The sequence below is a fragment of the Cervus elaphus genome, chromosome 8 (assembly GCF_910594005.1).
Source record: "Cervus elaphus chromosome 8, mCerEla1.1, whole genome shotgun sequence".
Lineage (NCBI taxonomy): Eukaryota > Metazoa > Chordata > Mammalia > Artiodactyla > Cervidae > Cervus > Cervus elaphus.
Window position 1 is genome coordinate 35,957,209 of NC_057822.1, and position 20,977 is coordinate 35,978,185.

The 20,977-nt window shown below is 37.3% G+C and overlaps 1 protein-coding gene across 1 annotated transcript in view; it reads right to left on the reverse strand.

Moving 5' to 3' along the window:
• The window catches only part of CPS1 (carbamoyl-phosphate synthase 1), a 140,022-nt gene that overhangs the window by 41,013 nt on the left and 78,032 nt on the right, over positions 1-20,977 (reverse strand). The window contains exons 22-25 of the mRNA XM_043910158.1: positions 8,457-8,598; positions 7,042-7,107; positions 6,516-6,579; positions 4,608-4,789 (exon numbers count right to left, since the gene is read on the reverse strand). Of these exons, the coding sequence (XP_043766093.1) occupies positions 4,608-4,789; positions 6,516-6,579; positions 7,042-7,107; positions 8,457-8,598 (454 nt within the window). The remainder of the gene's footprint in view (positions 1-4,607; positions 4,790-6,515; positions 6,580-7,041; positions 7,108-8,456; positions 8,599-20,977) is intronic.

Sequence of the window (20,977 nt, forward strand, 5' to 3'; positions counted from 1 at the left end):
CCAAGCTGTAGTACAGAGGTACCACTGTCTACATCTACAGATGATGTGCTTAGCTGCTCAGTCATGTCTGACTCTGCAACCCTGTGACCCATTTGCTGACTCTAACCCACCAGGCTCCTCTGTCCACAGGCTTCTCCAGGTAAGAATACTGGAGTGGGTTGCCATGTCCTTCTCCAATACATACGGCATTCGGTGTTAAAAAATAGGAGTATTAAATAATTAATCAGAGTACATCTTTATAGGGTATGATCCAGTAAACTTATACTGGATAAATAAAATAAAATAAAATAAAGAGAAGAAAAAAATACATAATCAGGACTCAAATTAGACAGGACATCATAAGGTGTCAAATATGCTGCCTGTATTTTTTTGTTGTTATTGTTGCCTGTATTTTTAAACTCAACCTGCTTTTTAATGAGCAAATACTAAAAGAATTAAGACATGGGTCCTAAATAGGGTTTGGAAGTAAAAGAAAATTAATGTGCTTTGCTTATAACTTTTCAAACCATGAGTCTCCAAAGAAAGAAAGGGAAATGTGAAGTTAGAAAGGATCTGTAAGAGTCTCCCTCATCGTCATAGTCTATAAAGATTATTGCATAACCCATCCCAGGGAAACAGATCTAACAATAGGTCTAATAAAAGAGGGGCTTCCTAAATGGTACAATGGTAAAGAATCCATCTGCCAATGCAGGAGATGCAAGAAACATGGGTTTGATCCCTGAGTTGGGAAGATCCCTTGGAATAGGAAACTGCAACCCACTTCAGTATTCTTGCCTAAAAAATTTCATGGATGGAGGAGCCTGGCAGGCTACAGTCCATGGGGTTTCGAAGAGTTGGACAAGACTGTGTGACTGAGCACACTAATAAAAAAGAAGACTAGTGTTAGCACTTCTATAAACAAAGTAATCATTTTCAATTCATATACCTCAATATAATCTGAGAACATCTTTTTCCTTGTTAAGGAGTGTCCTAAACAAAACTGAACCAGGCAAAAAATATCATCCATCAAAGCCATGTCGATGGCATGCTAAGTCGCGTCAGCAGTGCCCTAGTCTTTGTAGCCCCCCAGGATCCTTTGTCCATGGGGATTCTCTAAGCAAGAATACTTGACTGGGTTGGCCTGCCTTTCTCCAGGGGATCTTCTGACCCAGGGATTGAACCCGTGTCTCTTAGTCTTCTGCATTGGCAGGCAGGTTCTTTACCACTAGCACCACCTGGGAAGCTTTATAGATGGCAGACACCCACTTCTCAATTTCTTGGCTCTTCTCCACACTCACACACCAAAACATAAAAAATAAAAATGCAAAGCTCTTCTCAGCGAGCAGAATCCATGAACACAATCATAAAGAATTAATGACTTCAGTTTAAAGGGTTGCTCTTTACAAGTATAAAAAAATGACTACAGCTAAAGGGATATATCACTACAAATTTTTCTATTTAAAAAAAGAAGAAGAAGAAGTGGGAAGTAGATTTCAGCATTTCTAGCACCCTCTCTCACTCAACTTCTGATCCAGACGTTCCTCCAAAGCAGCCTGCTTTTCTCACAGGGCACATCACTTTTCTGACTTCCCCTTAAGGTTTTCTTTCGAGGTGCTCCTCTGATGGCATGGAAACAAGTTTGGTCCTGAACTCGACCAAGTGACCTGGACCAAGGGACCTATCATATTTTCTATCATCCCACGTAGCTATGTATCCTTGGGAAAGCCTATTGCCCTTCTAAGTGACTCAAATGTGTGCTTTTAAATAAGATTAGACGTGCTTCCAATTTTCTTCAAATTTACTACTGAATGCTTCAGTGCCTTCCTGATCACTAGGGGCATCCAAGGTCGAACAAGGGCAGCCTCCCGAAGGTTGATGCACACCTGTTATGAGAGACGATGCCTGTAAAGCCTGCTGTGAGGAGATACATAACAAACTTATACAAGTAACGATATACACAAGCATACATATATATGTGCCTGATATGTGCATGTGATATATCAAAATCACTTTTCTTGTAGGGTAGCATAAAGAATATATCAATGGTATGCTGTTCTTATGCTCTTCAACACAACATTTAAAGTTACCTCAGTATATGTAGTGGCACTAAAACAAAAACAATTTTAGCTTCAAATAAGGGTCAATTTATTTATTTCTATCATACTGAATTCAGTTATAAAAGGACTTCATTAGCATTCATATGTATGAAGGCAACTATAGAAGTTTTTCTTCTTTCCTTAAACCACTTCATACAGAAATCATTAACTACATGTTAAATGCCTGCCACTATTGCTTGTAATGCTTGTTAATATTTTTAATAATTATGTAACTTTTCAGGTATTATGTCATTAATCCCAGTTTTATTTCAATGTCTCGCAGGTAAGGACCTGGTTTTACAGCTCTCCATCCTCCCTGAATATTTCTCCCTTATGGCAGAAATCAAAGAAGAACTAAAGAGCCTCTTGATGAAAGTGAAAGAGGAGAGTGAAAAAGTTGGTTTAAAACTCAACATTCAGAAAACAAAGATCATGGCATCCGGTCCCATCATTTCATGGCAAATAGATGGGGAAACAGTGATAGACATTATTCTTTTGGGCTCCAAAATCACTGCAGATGGTGACTGCAGCCTGAAATTAAAAGGTGCTTGCCCCTTGGAAGAAAAGTTATGATCAACTTAGACAGCATATTAAAAAGCAGAGACATTACTTTTCCAACAAAGGTCTGTCTAGTCAAAGCTGTTTTTTCCAGTAGTCATGTATAGATGTGAGAGTTGGACTATAAAGAAAGCTGAGCACTGAGGAATTGATGCTTTTGAATTGTGGTGTTGGAGAAGACTCTTGAAAGTCCCTTGGACTGCAAGGAGATCCAACCAGTCCATCCTAAAGGAAATCAGTCCTGAATATTCATTGGAAGGACTGATGCTGAAGCTGAAACTCCAATACTTTGGCCACCTGATGAGAAGAACTGAGTTATTAGAAAAGACCCTGATGCTGGGAAAGATTGAAGGCAGGAGGAGAAGGGGACGACAGATGATGAGATGGTTGGATGGCATCACTGACTCAATGGACATGAGTTTTGAGTAAACTCCAGGAGTTGGTGATGGACAGGGAGGCCTGGCATGCTGCAGTCCATGGGGTCGCAAAGAATCAGACATGACTGAGCAACTAAACTGAACTGATCGTGCTGAACCTGATTTTTAAAAGGTACTCAAGAAATATTGTAGAATATGTACTTGCTTTGATCCCCACCGGTGTATCTCAAATGAATAAAGAAATTATGAGAAAAATCTTGTCAGTGAAAGAACTGAATATTGTGTATATTCTACCTAATGGTTTGTGTACTGTGCTCAGTTCTGTCCAACTCTTTGCAACCCCATGGACTGTAGTCTGCCAGGCTCCTCTGTCCATGGGATTTTTTAGACACGAATACTCTAGTAGGTTGCTATTTCCTCCTCTAGGAGATCTTCCTGACCCAGGGCTCAAACCTTCATCTCCTGCACTGGCAGCCAAATTCTTCAGCATGTAGCCACCTGGGAAGCCGACCTAATAGTTTAGTTTCATTATATTAAAAGATTAGTAGGCCAGGCCTAAATAGAAAACTGTGATGATATATTAATCCTAGATTTGTCTATTTCTTTTCACAATAATAAAATCATCACATTGTTCTAGCACTATACTTTATACTCGACAATGTGATCTCAGCCACAAATCTAGGTTACTATCACAGTACCTAGATTTTTAAACATGTTTTAACACTCATATGATTCATCAACAACAACAAAGATGAAGCACAGAGAATTTAAATAACTGGCACAAATCCACAAATTTTCAAGTCAAAAATTTAAGTCTTATGGCTCTAAGTTAATTTTTTTCCTTAAGTGACCATATTTTGTACATAGGGATGATTCTCTGCAGTGGGAAATTAATTATAATTAATTAATTATAATAGCATCAAAAGTCATGACTAAAATTTTCAAATAGGCATTTTTTAAATTGTAAAATAACTTGTTAACCTAGGATCATATAAATCCACAGTGAAGATACACTCTGTAATATTGGAGTGGAGGTAGAAGAGCTACTTAAGAGAAGGCTATAATGGTACCAAAATCATTTAGAATGAACTCACTGATTGTTCCATTGAAGACTAATGGCTTCATCTGTAGCACAAAGAATTAACCAGTCTTTTGTGAATGACTGACTTGTCTCCTCTGAGAAGTGGTCATCATTTAACCATAACAGCACGTGAACTAAAGAGAGGCTTCTTATTGTGGGTCTACATGATCAATTAAATGGCTTTACAAAATATTTATTGGGGCTGTCTTGTGCTAATTAATATGTGTCTGGCACATGTTAACAAGAAGAATTTTCAGTATAGATGGAATGCTGAGAAAGAAAAGGTGCATTTTATATGAAAAAGAATTACTCTGTGCCACGGCCTCAAGAATCTAAGGCTGGGGTGATTATTTTTCAGAATTTCATTACAAAATTAGACAATGGAAACACCAGAAGCTCTTTCTCTGAAGGTAAATTGCAACATAAATCTACATACATGGATATACATATATAAAGTATGCACTGTATATATTTTTATTCTTTTTTTTTCTTTCTGTTTTTTTTTTTCTTTTTTACCTCCTGATGGTAGATGTCTAGGATTCTCTCCAAAGACAACTCTTCAAAGTACAGTTTGTCACACTCATCAAAGTCTGTGCTCACGGTCTCAGGGTTACAATTCACCACCACTGTCTTCTTGCCAAGCTGACGCAATGTGCGGATACTGGAGACAGCACACCAATCAAATTCCACGCTGCTACCTACAGAGACAATGAAATTGGGGAGACGGGGGAAGAGAAGCCTGAAGTTATAACACAAAGAGAAGCAGAAATACATTGCCAGTCAGTCAAGGCTAAGAGAGCTAATGCCCTTTCAATTCAATTTTTTTTTCCAAAATATAAATGTCACATCTATTGATATTATGCACACTATATTATTAGCAGGAAAAACAGGGACTCGTTAAACCACAATGATGGGTTGGCTTGCTTTGTATACTAAGATCTGCAAGAGGTAATCTCCATATTTGGAACATTCAGAACCTTAAAGTTAATGAAGGAGAACTATAATAATAATTTTTATAAACCTCATTTACTGAAAAGAAACTCGAAGTGAACATATTGACCTCAGCACACATAATAAAGTTTGTGATCAGAACACTTGAGTTCTTGTTTAAGTCCTTCCACTTACCCTGCTGTCTGAGAGCCAAACCCAATGATCCCTGAGGCGTCTTGCAGCTCTGACATGTCTTGATTGATTGGAAAGTCCTGGCCTTTTCCAAGCATATCCTTTTAAGCTTGGCAAGGCCACCCCATGCAGAGTGAGTGACCTTCTAGGAAGTGATTTGATGTATAATAATGGCCTAAATGCCTCAAAATATCACCTCTACTGGGATGCCATAGAACTGAAGTTCAGGGATTTGTACTAATCCTTTGCATTAGGACTTTGTCTCCTAAAAATGCTTGTCAGCATAATAAGTTGTCCAAATATAGTAGCATGTTAAATCTCACTATCAATTAAGTACACACTTGATTATTAGCTCAGCTAATCTTTCTTAGGCCCTAAAGTAATGTAGAATGGTTGCATAAATTAAGTGAAATTTGAAAAGGAAAGAAGTAAGGATTAGAGAAGAGAAGGATAGGTCCTGGGGAAGGTGTCCAGGCTATTTAAGCATAAGAGAAAGTGGCAAAGGTATAAACAATGTTGGCCTACTTTAAGGTTTGGCCAAAAATTGGCAAACTACCATATCCTGAAACACTTAATTGTAAAAACTGTAATAAACTCTGTGTTTAAAGTAACAAAACAAGACCACATACATTTAAACCATATGTTTCATCATTTCCATATTAGAACACCTTGCAGAGGCTAGATGTTAGATATACTTGCCAAGAAACATCTATTTAAATATATACTTTGTAACTGTAATAGATTTTGATTCATTATTAAATATCTAATTCTAAGTGACTGGGAGAAATATAACAAATTCTGGTGAGAATGTTTTAATTAAACTATGTGATACTCTTCCTGGGTCCCAATGAGATGAGCTCTTTGCATCTGATGTCAACCCATGTCATATGTTAGGCCAGACATTGGATCTACAAACATGATTACTCTTTTATGTATAAAGTTATTGAACAAATACAGATCTTTGTGAAAAATTATGCAGGAAGAGAAAAAGTTAAAGTGTAATTCACTCCCCAACCCCAGTAAGAGGCTAAGTTTAGTCATGAGGATAAAAATGAAAAAGGGATAACAAGGTAAAAGGAAAGGAGATGGAATTTGTGGTGAGACCTACATTTGAGACCTACTTCTTTCATTTACTAGCTGTATACATTGGGATACATGACTCTGAACCTCTGTTTCCTAATTCGTAAAATTTTTATTTTGACAGCTTTTACTTTACATAGTTCTTAGAATAATGGAATTAACATATGTGAAAAGTACTATATAAACTTAAAATTTCTATGTAAATATAAATTATCACTTTACCAATGTGATATGGACCACAGCCCAGCACCATCATTCCATGATCATCAAAATTGATATCATGCTCCTAAGGGGGAGAAAAAGGAAGATGTGGAAATTATTGTGTTATTCTTCCCTCTAATTAAACTGTGTTATGCCTTTGAATGTGTCTTTCTCATTCTTTCTCTTGTTGATATGCATCTTCTATTAGTCTTTGGGAATCCATAAGTATAAAATGGTATATAAACCCTACTTATTTGTAAAAAAATTATTCAGTGTTTTCAATTAGCCATGAGAATAGAGTATAATTTTGTGTTTATGTCACCAGCCTTTTTTATTAATTTATAATGTTGTGTCAATCATGTAACCATTATCTTTACCTCTTCACTTGTTTTATTCCATCATCTTAAGGCAGTTCTTAAAAGACTGAGTACAGAAGTACATCATCACATTCAATTCAAATGACGTCATTTTTATTTACTAAATATACTAGTAAATAGACCATCTACTAAATGTAGAGCTTTCTGCATTACAGAACTTTAGTTCCTACCTGACCATTGTAGGTAACATAGAGGTAGTTTGTTACTGATGGGTATTCTGCAGCCAGTGTATCAATCTGAAAGAGAAATAAATACATACATAAAATAAATATATACATACATATGGATTTTTATTCCCCTTTAATACAATTTTTTTCAAGAAGGTTTGTGGATTTTTTTTTTTGGTTCTGCATTCATATCCCTTTAATGCCCATTTCTATCTAATAGAAAAACAAGAAAAATGTATGTACCATCCAATTGCTTTCTAATTATAGAAGTGAGAGCAGAGAAAAAGACAGTGATATGATTTAGCTATCTCTTGGGCAATGAACAACAATACACATTTCAGAGTATCAGATTACTATGTATTAGCTCTCAGGAACACAAGAAAATGCTCATATGGTCAACTGGTTACCAGGAAAGCTTACCCAACCATCTGTCTTAAGCAATTACAAGTAAAATCTAAAATCAGAACAAAATGATCTATATATATGGATGTCTTTGGCTTGCAGATTAATGCATAGGACTGAAGTTACCTATGGCACTGTGCAATGGGATGACTTAAATACCACAAAGCATAGACAAGTTGGGAAGGGGACTAGATCTCATTGAACATATTTGGGGAAAGTAAATCAATTCAGCTCTCAAGGGCCGGGAGCTCAGCTTAGTGAGCAAGATTTCAGGGCCAACAGGGCAAACTAATGTAAGGCAAGTGAGAAGGAAGAAAGATAATAATTGCTGAGTAGAAAATATTTGGCATCAAGTCCCAGACCTAAGGTTATGTGCGTGCCCCCTGAGCACACAGGGAAAAGCCAATGATTTTAAAGGACAAAAACCAGCTGGTGGTACTTTAAGCTAAAGCATCTCTTCTCCTAAAGGCCAAAAAGAATCACAACGGTACACCTATGAAAGTTCTAGTGTGATTGCCGTGAATACTAGATGAGCTCATTATGCCCAGCCCTATCACAATGAATACTAAATGAACCATAATGATAGGGCACTTAAAATAAAGTATTACCTTGTAAAAAGTCAGTGCCAAAAGAGATAACTATTTTTTTCAAGAGAGTCAGCCACTACACTAGGGCATCTCAAGTCCTTCTATTACACTAAGGATTTCTCTTACTACTGATATATTTGCACATGGGTCAAAAAGTAGAGGAGAGGTCATTTTAATTTTTTTTTCATTCAGGCCAAGAAAATCATGTTCTCACTCTTCCTTCTACATCCCAGTGCCCCTACATCCTTTTCCCTTTAAATCATAAATCAATCCTGTGCTGAATAAAATAAGTGATGTCATGGGCATCGGTTGAACAAGTAAATTCACTTTTGAATTCTATCTCTTTCTATTAAAAATGGCTCTGTTATTGGTGCCCATATTTTGCCCATGGAATCCTAGGAAGAAAGAAAAATTCCTTTATTCCTTTACCTGTTTAACCCAAGGATGAATGTTTTTCTTTAACCTCAGCTCTCTTGTCTGGGCCTCAGTCAGCCCAAGGCATTTTGAAATCTGCTTGTCTGAGAACCCAATTTCCTTTGCCTTTTTCAGGGTTTCTTCTGTAATGGACTCACTAGGATTTAATGAAAAAGAGAATTCAAGTTTAGACCAGACACAGTAAGAAGCAGTGAACTAGTCAATTTTGAAATCACCAGTCTCCTTATTTTCCAACTTTCCAAGTAGGTCTGCTGACTTTTAAAAATACACAAATAACCCACTAAGTAGTCTAGCCCCTATGAAGTCTACTACTAGCAGCACCAGCTTTCTCAGATATGTGGTTTCCCACTCCCACACCCTATATATCCTCTTTTCTTATTTCCTGAAAAGTGGCTTCTGCACCTACTATCCTAATGAAGTTGTTCTTTCAAAAATAGTCAGGACCTTCTAAACCCAGGAGCCCTTTCTTAATTTTCATCTTCACAGTCTGTCAGCATGTGACCCTTTTGATGCTTCATTCTTTAAAAATATATGTTTCTGCCAATAAGTTGCTTCTCACCCTACTTTATTACAACAACAATTCACTGTTTATTCTCTACGGCTCTGTCCTCTGTTGCCCGCTTACATCTGGCTACTTTCTCTCCCTTCCTAAATTTAGCCCCTGCCATTGGCTCATAATGACCAGTTATCCTACATAACTAGTTGATAATCCCCAAATTCACAGCCCCTTCTCCAGTGTCTGACCTGTGCTCCAGGTCTTTATGGGCTTTGAGAATTTCTCCACCTAGGCATTCCAACAGGGCAGCAGGCTGGGTGTCCTCTTCATAAACTATCTCTATTGACTAGTGTCACATATCTCTCCATGTTGAGAAGATAGTTCTGTGATTTAAATGCTATTTTCCACTCAAACCAGATTTGTCTCTTCACTTTCCCATGCTCATTTCCACAGTGTAGACACCATTCACCTTATGTCTCTCACCTGTAATGCCTTTGACATTCCCATCACCTACCTGTCGTCTCTCCAAATCCCAGCCATGCCCCATAGGTCAGCTAAAGCCAAGGCTCATCCTCGAAGCCTTCTTAGTCTGCCCTTAACCCACATGGATCTTTCTGGACTTTTAACTGACTCTTATTGGAGCCAGGGGCATAGTTGGAACCATATTCTTTAGCACGTCATTATCTCCTGATATTTTTAATATTTCTTAGTTTTTCTTCAGTATCCAGACATTTTTCCTGCTAGATTCAAGTTCCAGGAGGGCAAAGAATATATTTGGCTCACTTACCAGATTATTCCCAAAGCCTAGCTCACTATCTGGCTCACAGCTAGCATTCAATAAATATTTATTACATGAATGAAGGAAACTCTAATTCTAGAGTTTTTTACCTTACAGGAGAGAGAAGCTATTGAAATATGCTTGTAACTAGAATTCAAAATGAACACAAAGTAATTCTCAAAGGGTTGAGGTACAGAAGAATTAAATACTACAAAAAGTATCTCTAACCAAATATCTGCAACCAAGCTGTTTCAAACAGTAGTCGATACAATAAAATTCAGTTATAGCAGCTTGATATTCAATACAATGAAATTAAAATATAAAAGTTTTTGTCAGAAGATGTAATAAAACATTTTCATCGAAATTTTGCTAATAGAAGGTGGTTGAATTGAATCTACTGCATTTTGTTCATTCTATCCTTCAATCTTCTTAATTTAATTAATTCATATTCTGAGTTCACAGAAGAAAGAATCAAGCTGGTACATTTAATAACTATTTCTCTAGCTTTTGTGTATCAGTGTTAGTTTGGATTTCTGAAGCTTCAGCAGTTCCTAGTCAATTCGCTTTCTCAATGGGACCTATTCTCTCTTCTATCTCTCAAATCTATTATTTCTCCTAGTGAATTTATTTTCTTTTTTCCTATTTCATTTTGATTTCTTAAACTTCCCAAGTATCTGATAAGCATTCTCCCCAGAACAACACATTTTCCTGTCAAATTTCTAAACACAATCTGCCTATTAAGTATTATTAGTCATTTACTATGTGCCAAGCACCGTGCTACCTAGAACTATGCCATCCAAGATGGCAGCCACTAGCCACACACGACTATTTAAATTTAGACATTAATTGGCTTAAATTTTTTTAATTATTAAGAGCCACACTTTCTTTTTTTTTTTTTTTTTTTTATTTTTTTATTTTTTATTTTTTTTAATTTTTTTATTAGTTGGAGGCTAATTACTTCACAACATTTCAGTGGGTTTTGTCATACATTGATATGAATCAGCCATAGATTTACAATCACATTTCAAGTGCTCAACAGCCACACAGGCAAATGGCTACTATGTTGGACAGTGTAGATTACAGGATATTTTATCATCACAGAAAATTCTGCCAGATGCTCAAGAAGATACAAAACAGTATTTGAGACGATGCAGTAATAGAGAGTGATTCCAAACATTTTATGGAGAAATAAGCTATGTAATGCAATGTGAGGTCAGAGAAGAGAAATAACCATGTGAGTAGTTGTACTTGAGAAATACTATGGAAGTGGAGGGATGAATGAAGTGAAGTGAAGTGGCTCAGTCGTGTCTGACTCTTCGCGACCCCGTGGTCTGTAGCCTACCAGGCTCCTCCGTCCATGGGATTCTCCAGGCAAGAATACTGGAGTGGGTTGCCATTTCCTTCTCCTGGGGATCTTTCCCACCCAGGGATTGAACCCGGTTCTCCCACATTGGGGGCAGACACTCTAACCTCTGAGCCACCAGAGCGGATGAATACAGAGCCATCAAGTAAATTCAGGTTTATACAGAAAAAAAAGGGTTGACAAGGCAAGGGCACTGTGTCTGCAATAACGTGAGGAAGCAATGGGCATGGCAGGGCATATAGGAACTTACAGAGGATTTGTTGTTGGAAATCCGAGTTAGTAGGGAATTGTGGATGGTGAAGGTGGAGCAACACTAACTGTCATTCCTTCATTATTTCTTTAACACTTGGTGAACAAGTGCCCTGTGTATCAGAGCTCTGTCCTATGTATTTTAATGATAAAGAGATTAAAACATCAAATCTCTACATTTATGGAGCTGAGAGTATATCAGGAGGCAAATGAATCACTATTTCTCTGATAGCACAGTGAGAGGTGCTATGAAATAAATGCACACAAAAGGATGATGTGGTTCAGAGGAAATGCTCCCAACTTCCACTGGGAAGGGCTTCCCTGATAGCACCAGTTGGTAAAGAATCCGCCTGCAATGCAGGAGACCCTAGTTTGATTCCTGGACCAGGAAGATCCACTGGAGAAGGGATAGGCTACCCACTCTAGTATTCTCAAGCTTCCCTTGTGGCTCAGCTGGTAAAGAATCCGCCTGCAATGTGAGAGACCTGGGTTCAATCCCTGGGTTGGGAAGATCCCCTGGAGAAGGGAAAAGCTACCCACTCCACTATTTTGGTCTGGAGAATTCCATAGACTGTATAATCCATGGGGTCACAAAGAGTCGGACACGACCAAGTGACTGACTTTCAGTTTTCCACTGGGGAAGTCTGGAAAGGTTTTACCCAACAGGTGAAGGTGACTGATGAGCTTCTGAGGGCCCTTGAAACACTCAAATTGATGGCATTTGCTTTTAGTTTTACCAAGAAAAAGTTCCAGACAAAAGCAGAGAAAGGATTTTTTGTTGTTGTTTCTACTTATTTTAGAAATGTATATTTCCACTCTCCTTGCCAAGACTATGTTCCTACACCAATTGCTCATTTGTTTGTGTGCAAATGTGCATTCAGGCTCAAAATGGAAATTCTTGACAAATAATTTTCCTAAGTTAAAACTTTGGATGATGTTCTTTTTTAATCATGATTTTCCTGAACAGTTTCAAATCATGTTTACCTGTGTGAGGAAAGGCTACACATTTTCTCTGTGATCTGCAATCTTATTACAAACACTGGTATGAAGCTTGAGTTGGGTGGAGAAACACTGTACATATAACACTGAGTAAATTCTTACCCATACATTTTTCTAGCTACCTGCCAGAACAGTTTCCCATCATTGTGGGATGGCAATAAAAGGAAAAACAAGCAAAAATTAAATAAATCTTCAATTAAACATTTCTTCATTATAGCAAAAAACTACCTGAGGCAAAACCTATATTATGTTACTATATAAACAATCACTTTAACTAAAATGACTACATTCTAACCTTGAACAACAATGGTCCAGACACACTAAGAAACAAGCCTTGAAAAGAACCATCACACCTATAATTATTACTATGGACTAGCAGAAATGAAAGTTCTTCAAGTCCAAAAATAAGCAGAAGTAACATATTTATCTTTAGCTCTATTGGTGAGTTTTTTTACTTTTTTGCTTCAAATGATTTATTTTTCTTATAATACAGAGGATCAGTCAATTCTTCAAAGACTGTGATAATAATTTAAATAAAAATTATAAATAATGGTATTAAACAAACAAAAAAAGAAACCATTTAGATTCCTCAAATTTCTATTAGGGATGCAGAAATTTGCATTTGTTTTGTCCACATTCAGCTATGCAGTCTTTTCTATTACTGAAATATGCCATGGTTCCTCTTATTCTTTCCCACCAAAGAGTCCAAGAGAGCACATAAAGACATCTCCAGCAAATATACAGTATTCCTCCCGCACCCACCAAATAAAATTGAACTTTTACCAACAAACAAATTTAAAAAAAGATAAGAAAAGGGTGATTGATAAAATTGGCCCTCTGCTTACAAAAGTAAACTGAATTAATTTTGTGTTCAGCTTTGTGGCAAAAAATAGCTAAAACTAACTCAATCATTACAGCTCCCATAGCATCCCCACCACAGAGAGTTTTCATTATTTAAGGGGGATGCTAAGAAAAGCAACAGTAACACAAACTAATGAATAATGAATGACAGAGTTTCAGAATAGGGGTGAAAACTATCTCTCCATAGGTACCCCCTCAGATCATACGTGGTGAGAGTTTTAAAACAGATGCTTCAAGCTAGACCTGCAGAGTGCATGTTTTAAGCTCACAAGCTGATTTTCAGAATATTTTCTTGGTGAGCCAAAAATTGCTTTAACTTTCGCTCAGTATTCAAATAACTAGATCAATAGCATGATATTTTTACATATCTTAAAAATCAGGGTGTACTAATTTGGAATGACATATGAATACATTCATGTTCATCTATTTCAACTTGAGTGAAAATTTGGAGTAGATACAGTCCTATGGAGTTCAAAGTGATATGTCTTCTATAGGCCATGAATGAAATCATGGCCTCACTGGTTAATAATTTCGACTCTTTAGACATATTCATGCAATAGTGCAAAGTACATTGCAATCCTCCTCACTGAAAAAAGAGATGAGGATTCTGACCCAACATGGTAGTCACAAAGATACAGACAGGTTAGACTTCTTCCCATATCGACCGCAGTCCTTACTCTGTGAGGTGTCCCTAACCCAGAGGACGGCATGGGTGGCTGCTCTCCAAATTTCCCTCATTCACTCTCTCCACTTCTTCTGCATCACATAAGATTGGCTGGCATGTCATTACACACAATAGAAAATTCACTTTATTCCCTACTTGTTCTGATACAAAATTTTATTTTGAGTTCCATTATTATAAAATAAAAGAAGAGACACTTTGAAAACATGATTCATTAGCTTCGGGCCAGTGAGTTAGATAAGGTTAAATCTCTTCAGAATCAGATACAAGATGAATAATCTTAAGTGAACATAAAGCTCATTTAACAATGTGGAGATTTAGATATATGCTCCTCATCTTTATCAACCTATATTGGGCTGCCCCCGTTTTGTCTGCTATAAAGAACTTGCATCAGAGTGAGATTTGCTTTTTAAAATCAAGCTAGGTAAAAATTATTTTGGGGACAGGGCTATCATATTTCTATTTTTTTCAAAGGAAAATCTCAATTTGGAACAAACTTAAAAACAGAATAATTACTAAAAGAAAGACAAAATTTGAATTTATTCAAAACTGTTTTTTGAATCCTCAATAGGAAGTGTTCCATTTATGTTATGTTGTGAATTGAAAAAGCATTATACCAAGTGAGAAATGTGCTCAGCAAAATGGAGCATATTACACTAAAGCACAGTTTTAAAATCTGTACAATAAATAAATTACTCTTCTCTTATTTGATATGTACTTGTGTGTACTAGTATGTCTGTGTTTATCTTTACTCTTATGAATATGAACACATTAAATCCATATTTCAGAATAGTATCCTCTAAAATACACTACATATACAGCTTTTCTTTCTCCTAACAGCTTTCCTTGCTTTCAGAGTTCAAGGGCAAACTCTTTAAAGGTTATTCTTTCAATATCGCTTAATAGAATCTAAACAATAAAACAAAGAAACACCAAACAGCTCTGAGGCTGGCCTTTTCATAACCTTCAGTTTTTCTCTCCCGAGCAGCACAAAATGACAGTCTGAAATTTTAGAGGGGGAAAAAAGTCTTAAAAATAAGACGATCATACTTTTATACACTCTGCCATCATCTTTTAACAGAGAGACAGGATAGCTCAGCTTCTACAGGGAGAATCGTTCTCTCCTGTCTTCTTTCCTTTTATAAACAAAACAAGCCTCCCTCCTCTTTCTCTTCTACTTCCGGTATCTTGTTGTTTAAAATTCTAGCCTGTCATCTCTGAGGTTTCCTCCACTCACACTTAGTCTTCAATAATAAATGATAAAAGGAAATGGAATAAATTCCCCTTAATGAGGAAATTTCACCTGGCACAGAGGAGCTGGGGAAATCTATTACCCGACCTGAGTTACGCCTGCAGCATTGCAATTACCAGGGGAACCCACGTACTTCACACAGTCCTCTCTTGCACTTGACTGGCTTTTATCTGATCCACCAGCTCCTAAGTAATACTAAACAAATTTCCCTCCAGATTGCACAAGGCCCTAATGTGAAAATGAGTGCTCCACCTGGCCTACAATTATGGGATGGGCTTGCAATTGTATTATCTTCTCTTAAAAAATCCTCCCAAAGGCAGAAGCTAAGAAAAGCTAGGCTTGATGTTCAGTAATGACAGCAAATTTCATAAGGGAAGAGAACTGAGTAAGATGTATGTTCTCTGTTCCAAGACCCCTCATCAGCCTCTCTTCTGAGTTCTGCAGGGCTTCATTGATTATTTTTGGCATTTCACGGGTTCAAGCCCATGCCGCAATCTCAATAATGCAATCAAGTGGAGAAGTTATTTGTCTTCTCATCTTTTCTTTCAAGGAGACAGGTTGTTACCTCTTTCCTTGAGAGAAATGAGAAAGACATTTTTCAAAAGCAGCAGTAGCATTTAGGAAAGAAAGTTATAAAACCCAGGAAATTGGGTAAGTAGCACCATTTTCTCTTAATTTTTGAGAGCACCATGCTTCATTTCTGTGTAGCAATGAGGTCCTCAGAGGATTTAAAGAAAACCTCAATCTTTTCTCTCTCATGTACAGGACAATTAGATCCCATGTTCATATGAAACCAAGTGATTATGAAAAGTATTTATTAGGATCTGGGTTCACTCAGCACTATCATAATAATGCTATAAAATTGCAAGTACTGATGACATACTTAAAATTATACTTCACTTTAAAGGGTATTACAAACAACAAATCAAAACACACAAAAAAATACTATGAGAAATTGACATTGTAGGTATTTTTAAGTAGGATATTTTTAAACTCCTGAATCCTATGTTCATTTTTAACCAATCTTTAGTGATCCCAATAATCCAGAAGTATTGTTATTTAACTTTTAATCTAGTATATTTATATACTATCGATTATAATATCATAATTGTATCCTATGAATGTACATACTCAGTCACTCAGTAGTGTCTGACTCTTTTGCGACTCCATGGACTGTAGCCCGACTCCATGGACTGTCCATGGGATTTGCCAGGCACGAATACTGGAGTGGGTTGCCATTTCCTCCTCCAGGGTATCTTCCTAACTCAGGGATCAAACATGCATCTCCTGCATTGCAAGCAGATTCTTTACCACAGAGCCACCATGTTTACTAGTATATAAAAAAGTGTTCTGCTACACTCAAAAGAGCATATTTTTATTAAGAAAATAGCTTTCACCTGATCAGACTGAGCTAAAAGGTGGAGTTTATACTATGGGATACTGCTTCTGTGATTTCTGCTTAGCAAATTTATTCATAATTTTAAATGAATTCAGTGTATTCTTTTTTTAAAAAAATTAAGAGAGTATTCAGTAAGCAAAATCCTAGATTTTTATATGAACATAGATTTGTTATACATCCAGAACTTAACAGATAAAAAGAAATATTGTATAAGGCTCCAGTAGAAAACTGACACTGAATGAGCATTCTTTGATATTTTAAAATTTGTTATTTCACAAACAAGTTTATTTGGAAGACCTATATTTTAAAATTTATCCATCATCTATGTTTAAAGTATGAGACTTCCCTGGAGGTACAGTGGTTAAGACTTCGACTTCCAATGCAGGGGATGAGGGTTTGATCCCTGGTTGGGGAGTTAAGATCCCACCCACATGACTTGCAGTCAAAAAACCAGAACATAAACAATAGAAGCAATAATGTAACAAATTCAACAAAGACTTTAAAAATGATCCATACCAAAAAAGAAAAACTTAAAAAAAACAAGTCATGTTTTCACAGAGGAATTTTCCAAATGTCACATATGTTGTCCAAGCAACAAATGTATTATAATTTTCAATATGTGACTTTCTTTGACTTCTAGAAACTGCTGCTTAGAATCTTGTGTGTTAGTCATGCAGTCCTGTCTGACTCTTTGTGACCCCATGAACTGTAGCCTACCAAGCTCCTCTGACCATGGGTTTTCTCAGTCAGGAATACTGAAGTGGGTTGCCATTTCCTCCTTCAGGGGATCTTCCTGACCCAAGATTGAACCCAGGTCTCCTGCACTGCAGGCAGTTTCTTTACCGTCTGAGCCATCAGGGAAGCCCAGAATTACATGAAGCCTATATACTGTATATTGTCACCCTGCTTATTTAACTTATATGCAGAGTACATCATGAGAAACACTGGGCTGGATGAAGCACAAGCTGGAATCAAGATTGCAGGGAGAAATATTAATAACCTCAGATATACAGATGACACCACCCTTATGGCAGAAAGTGAAGAAGAACTAAAGAGCCTCTTGATGAAAGTGAAAGAGGAGAGTGAAAAAGCTGGCTTAAAGCTCAACATTCAGAAAACTAAGATCATGGCATCCAGTCCCATCACTTCATGGCAAATGGATGGGGAAACAGTTGAAACAGTGGCTGACTTTATTTTTCTGGGCTCCAAAATCACTGCAGATGATGATTGCAGCCATGAAATTAAATGACACTTACTCCTTGGAAGGAAAGTTATGATCAACCTAGACAGCATATTGAAAAGCAGAGACATTACTTTGTCAACAAAGGTCTGTCTAGTCAAGGCTATGGTTTTTCCAGTGGTCATGTATGAATGTGAGAGTTGGACTATAAAGAAAGCTAAGCACTGAAGAATTGATGCTTTTGAACTGTGGTGTTGGAGAAGACTCTTGAGAGTCCCTTGGACTGCAAGGATATCCAACCAGTCCATCCTAAAGGAGATCAGTCCTGGGTGTTCATTGGAAGGACTGATGCTGAAGCTGAAACTCCAATACTTTGGCCACCTGATGCGAAGAGCTGACTCATTGTTAAAGATGCTGATGCTGGGAGGGATTGGGGGCAGGAGGAGAAGGGGACAACAGAGGATGAGATGGTTGGATGGCATCACCAACTCAATGGACATGGGTTTGGGTAAACTCCCAGAGTTGGTGATGGACAGGGAGGCCTGGCATGCTGTGGTTCATGGGGTCGCAAACAGTCGGACACAACTGAGCGACTGAACTGAACTGATTTACTGATAACTACTGCTTAGATTTTTTTTCCTTGCTAAGTGTACTGTATGTAGAAATAACTTTTGACCAATATTACCCAGTTCTTGAATAAGAAAATGTAAACCTTTTCTAGAAAGGGGAAAACTCTGAAGCCATTTTTAGGAGGATGTGGAAAAATTCTCAGATTAAAGTCCTGGTAACATGTCACACTAGATCTATGTTAATTTGAGGATTACGACCCACATGGAAAATCTTTGTCACTGAGAGTTTTTCAGAAAACATATAACATCCAGATAGCAAAAATTTTCATCTATTTTGCACTTATGACTGTAGACTCAAGAACTAACTCAGTAGCCCCCACTTCAAGCTAGCTAGATCAAAGGATGGTCAGTTAAACCAGACCATCAGCTAAAGGTAGATTGTAGGTGCAGTATGAGGCAGTGTGTGTAATATCAACATAACTATGTGATGGTCTTTACATTACCATCACTATATTTACATAGGCAAATAGTGCCTAATTGCCTACTTCAGCCTGAGATAAGCCAATATTACTGGCTGAATCTAGAGTTAGGCTCCAACTAACTGCACTAAGATAAAAATCTCATTAATCAGACGAAATGATAAACATGTCAAGTGTTTTAGCACAGTGCCAATTAGGCAATAAGTGCTTCATAAATGCCAAGGCCAGAAGAGAAGGAAAAGGGGAAGAAGTGGGCACAAGAGAGGAGAAAGAGGAAGAGGAGGTAGAGAGGAAGCAAGAGGCGTTTAGCAGAACAAGATTGGCAAGTCTCCTAAACATGGCCTCAGCACCTTGGGCTGTCTAAGTCTCCTCCCTTTTTCTGTAGCATTCCTGTATCCAGATCTTGAGGGGGTAAGGCCCACTATACTTCGTACCCCCTGCAAAGCATAAAGGATCTCCTGGAGATAATGTTCCCTCAGGCATTTACTCTGCTGTCAAGTCAAGGCCACTGCCTCACTCCTCGAGGTAGGCATCACCCACTTCAGCTCCCAGCGTACTTGCGGCGGTCGTACACCCCTTAAGGCATTTCAGGAATGAATGAGCAGGTGAAAAATCCTGGGAGCCAGTGAGTGATTATCTAGCATCTGTAATTATTGCTCAGGCAGACTATTTTGACTAAGTTTAATTTCCTTGGTATACTTCAGGAGTTTTAAACTCACACCTTCATTAACACAGGAGATAAGGTATTTACATTTTATTTAAAGAAAAAACTATACATATTTGTATGTATGTGTGCATACACACACAGAGAGAGATGTCTGTCTTATAAATACAGCAAAATTTAAAAAGAAAATTCTTGTGCTAGCTCTCCAGACCCTTGAAAATACTGTTTACACTTTTTAAGGTGACTCACCAAGGCTTCCTCCCTGCCAGGCCCCCATGTTTTCCTCACAAGAGTTCTAGAGAAGGGCACATCTCTTACAAGGCTTCTGCTCTAAGTGAGGTCAACAATTCAGGCAGGAAAACATGCAGCTGGCAACTTGACAGCTAAGGAGGAACTGATCTCCAGCTGTCTGATTTAAAAGTCATATCTCTACAAAGAAGCTTTTGAAAAGGGTTAGTGACTAGAACTGAAGGCAGAAGCCCTGGGCTAGATTTATTGCTTCCCTCTGACTGGTGTGACATAAAGCAGGACACACACCTCTGTGTGACTCAGTTTCACCATCTAAAAAAATAGAATAGTAATTATTTTACAACTGTATCAAAGAAGAAATGTCACAAGAACTTTGTCACAAGAGAAATATAAGTCCCTGTATTATAAATGTTATAGCTATGTACTTTTGCCTTAGTTGTGTTTGCTGGTTAATTAAATCATAGTCTCACTACCACTCTACATATTTATGAATATTCCTTATAAAAACTTTTCTAAAAATTTGCAATTTTGAAAACTTAGATAATTTTTAAAATCAAAGCTTTCTTAATTGTAGCTTATTCCCAATAGAGTTTATAATGCCTATGTTAAGTATTACAATGCTCGCAGTGTATATAATCTCTTTTTGACAATAAAAAATAATCAGATAAATCCCCTTTTATTAGAAAACAGTTTATTCAGAGCCTTCCTAGTAAATACGTGTGTGCATGTGTATATGCTAAGTCACTTCAGTCGTGTCTGACTCTTTGTGACCCTATGAACTGTAGACCACTAGGCTTCTCTGTCAATGAGATTCTCCAGGCATGAATACTGGAGTGGGATGCCATGACCTCCTTCCAGGGGATCTTTCCAACCAAAGATTAAAGGATTAAACCCATGTCTCTTAAAATCTCTTGCATTAGCAAGTGGGTTCTTTACCACTAGCACCACCTGGGAAGACCCTCCTAGTAAATACATAGTCACTTAAATAATGAAAACCTAGAGATGCTGCTTTCTAGCGTCTTTCAACACAGAGCTTATATTTTGCACTACACAATTCCCAATTAATAATTTTGTGAGTCCCTTGGGCAATCAGGAATTATAATACGTTTTCTTCTACTCCAATTTCCCTTCTGTGGCATGATTGAGAAATTCTGATTTTTACTTTCTGCCAAGAATATATTTTCATTTATTAAATGGGAATATTATCATACAAACATCATTGAGTTTTTACTCTATGCAAGATCATTTCCAAAGAAAATATATAGAAAATAAAGACTTAGAAGCCATTGTTATCT